The following is a 3,154-nucleotide window of genomic DNA, read 5'->3' as shown; positions in this document are numbered from 1 at the left end:
TTTAGTCGAGAATCCGATTTGTCGCTCGATGTGATTTACCCGCGATCTGTAGATCCGAATTCAATCCCACTTGTGCGATTTAATTTTCGCATTTAATGAGCCGAAAATATAACTCCATCTAATGATTAGGAAATTTTCGATCATCAGCGCCGTGATCTGGTTCCAATATAAGATTATAATTATATTAAAAGTGTGTTATATCGATCTTCGAAAGAATTTTATCAATGCAGCGTTGATAAAATGTCGATCTTCTTCAATGGAAAATGTAGTCGATATCAAATTAAACGATTATCAACAGTTATATATTAACACTGTATCGAGAAAATCGACTTTATCAATATATATATATATATATTTACTCTCTTTATAGTATTGTATTCTTTATAGTATTGTACTTATTTAATTAAAAACGAATTTCATTTTGTGAATAACTATAATGGCTCGCGTTTAAAAAAACCCTTAATATATTAATTGCATTGCATGTACATGAGCCTATTTTTTTATATTTATCTCTTTTGTTATTAAACAATACTATTTAAAGAAAGATTAATATATTATATAAACCAACCCACGCAGTCTAAATATGATCGAAGTAAGGGACAGTAACCAAGCTGAAAATCGGCCGGAATGTGCAAGTAAATCCCAGCATCCCTGATTTAAATGTTGCAAGTTTCGTAAATGGTTAAAAAAATGTAATATTGTTTCTAAACTATCGACTATATTGTCCATTTACTCATTTTCAAATAGAGTTTCCAAGTTTGTTTGTATAAACATGTCGATGCGTGTGACATATGGTTACGAAAATTGGATTACGTAACTGCCAATTTGCGATGAATGAAATAAATTATTTCAGATGCCCTGGAAGAGAATTGTACGGATTTTCAGGGCGGTACTGTCAGACACGGTCTCCTTTACGTGCCAGGACCTGCGGTTTGCAGTCTCTGCGTTTGCTATCATTCCGAGCCTATGTGGTGTCAAGCCATTTATTGTACGCCACCATACGTGAGTACTCGAGAATACGAAGAATATGTGTATCTACGAGTAATTCGAACCCGTATGTTCCCAGCAAACGAGAATGGATTGAAATGAATTGAAATGGATTCAGATCTTCAGAAATATTGGTGAATATTAAAATGAATGCTTTTCAATCCTAAATACAGCATTTTTTATTTATTTATAGGAATTGCATAGAGCATATCTCTATGCTTTTCGATCTAAAAATAATATTAGCTTTTGCTGTGCACAACATACACATTGTGAATACTGTTCAATTCAAAATTTTGAATAGGAGTTTTTCAATCCAATTGCATCCAATTGAATCCAATTGAATCTAAAAAAAGTATTCGCTATTTAAAATATGTATTCGGATAGAAAACATTTCAATCTATTTTAATCTATTTTCGTTTGCTGGGTTCGGATCGAATTAATTCCTATAAATATTTTTTCACATTACTCGTTTGAATTCCTACGTTTTATTTTAATGGAGGATCGAGGAGTTATTTTGTAAATTATGACACACTTTATTGTGTGTAGTTGCGTGTAATCACTTACTGTTTAATTTTTTGATCGATAGCGGTTCTTGTAACTTTCGTTTTTAATTCTCGAAGACAATAACGCATTAAAAATTTTTCATCCAAAAGATAATTTCTTATTATTAGCGTAATAAGAGAGAGTTTCGAAATCACGCCTCAGACATGAGGCAATACGACGAGGAAGAAAAATAAAAAAGAAAAAATAACTGATATTATAGTTTCGCGAGTCGCGGCAATGATTTACAGCATTCGTTGCTTTAACTGCATTTTTTAAATTACTGTTTATATACCCATGTTGCCGATTAAAATCAATGTCATACATGCGGTGCCATCTAAATTAGCACACAGTTTTACGTATACATAGTACACATAGTTAATAAGCGCAATCGGCTATATTATAGTTTTCAAGAGAAAAACTTTGAACAACTGCCACAACAAAATAAGTACATTTATCTTAACTTAATAATATTGAACAATATTATTCTCTATTCTTAGTTTATTAATTTATTCTACAACGGCACACTATTTTCAGCACTTTATAGAACTGCACATATATGGATCATTTGTGTCCAATCCGATTTTGAGGCTGTTAAAATGCTCGAAAAATTCTTTAAAAATTCACACATGTTTTCACACATGTAAATTCATACATGTTCTCTACTAAATTATTCGACTAGTAGACATTGAACAAAAAGTTTGGAAAAGTTATAAAAATTACGCAGGTAAAAAAATTGTTAGAAATGGCATAGACTGCATCGAATGATCCACGTATACCGTTGAAGAGTTAATAATAGACACAAAAAGAAAATAAGGTGACACAGTGTTATAATTTTTCTCAAATTTAATTTTTACAAAATAATAATTTTCTAAAGTGAAAATTTTTTAAATTATTTCTTATACTAATAAAAATAGAGTAAAAATTAGTGTGAAAAAATGTTTACTATAACAATATTATTATTAACATATCTTAAAAGTATATGATCTAAATTATATGTACCAATCGATAGAAAATTTTTTGAAAATAAGAGAGGATATACATAATAGAACAGCAATCATAGAAGAAAAGCAATCTTTATAATAAATCTTTTATTTGTATAAACGCTATATTCTGTGAGAAAAGAATTATAGCATATTTTTAGATCTGATTATTTGTAACGATGTCTTAAATTATTATAAAAACTCATTCTCAAGTACTAATCTAATTGTTTCGCAGAAATGCAAAAAATTCCGCGTGGGTGAACGCTGCTGTGAATTTGAGTGTCTCGACGATAGTGACGATTGGAGTGGCCCGGACGTGTACGATGCTGCTGGATCGTCCAAAATCCAAGAGCAGAGTTTTGTCCTGTACCTATTGAGCATAATACTGATCGCGTTATCGATAGTGCCTTAATTACGATCAGATGAAATCCGCATTGCAATTATCGTCGCCATAAATCCTTATCGGATATAATTCGCGAAGAATTCGTCCGTTAGTGAATATGATATTAGTGAATATGATTTATGATGATGATGAACAGCATATTCTTTACCCGATGTAGCAATTAAGACGTCCATGAGCTTAAGCAAAGTGCTTAGTTAAGCGAAGAGAAAGAGAGAGAGAGAGAGAGAGAGAGAGAGAGAGA

General features: G+C 31.3%; 1 protein-coding gene across 1 annotated transcript; it reads left to right on the top strand.

The window, feature by feature from the left end:
* The first annotated feature begins 583 nt into the window (after positions 1 to 583).
* Positions 584 to 2,922, top strand: LOC105625359. The gene is made up of 3 exons (XM_012206693.1): positions 584 to 635; positions 854 to 1,002; positions 2,746 to 2,922. The coding sequence occupies exons 1-3, from the start codon at positions 584 to 586 to the stop codon at positions 2,920 to 2,922; spliced, it is 378 nt and encodes a 125-aa protein (XP_012062083.1).
* Positions 2,923 to 3,154: the final 232 nt, after the last annotated feature.

The sequence above is a fragment of the Atta cephalotes genome (assembly GCF_000143395.1).
Source record: "Atta cephalotes unplaced genomic scaffold scaffold01111, whole genome shotgun sequence".
In the NCBI taxonomy this organism is placed as follows: Eukaryota; Metazoa; Arthropoda; class Insecta; order Hymenoptera; family Formicidae; genus Atta; species Atta cephalotes.
The sequence above is the reverse complement of the archived record's forward strand: the minus strand, read 5'-3'. Positions and strand labels throughout refer to the sequence as shown.

Excerpts from the sequence above, each read along its gene's own strand:
- LOC105625359 (XM_012206693.1), top strand. The coding sequence starts at position 584 with ATGATCGAAGTAAGGGACAGTAACCAAGCTGAAAATCGGCCGGAATGT. Across the intron at positions 636-853 it reads AAATCGGCCGGAATGTGCAA|ATGCCCTGGAAGAGAATTGT; the intron begins GTAAATCCCAGC and ends AAATTATTTCAG. Across the intron at positions 1,003-2,745 it reads TTTATTGTACGCCACCATAC|AAATGCAAAAAATTCCGCGT; the intron begins GTGAGTACTCGA and ends ATTGTTTCGCAG.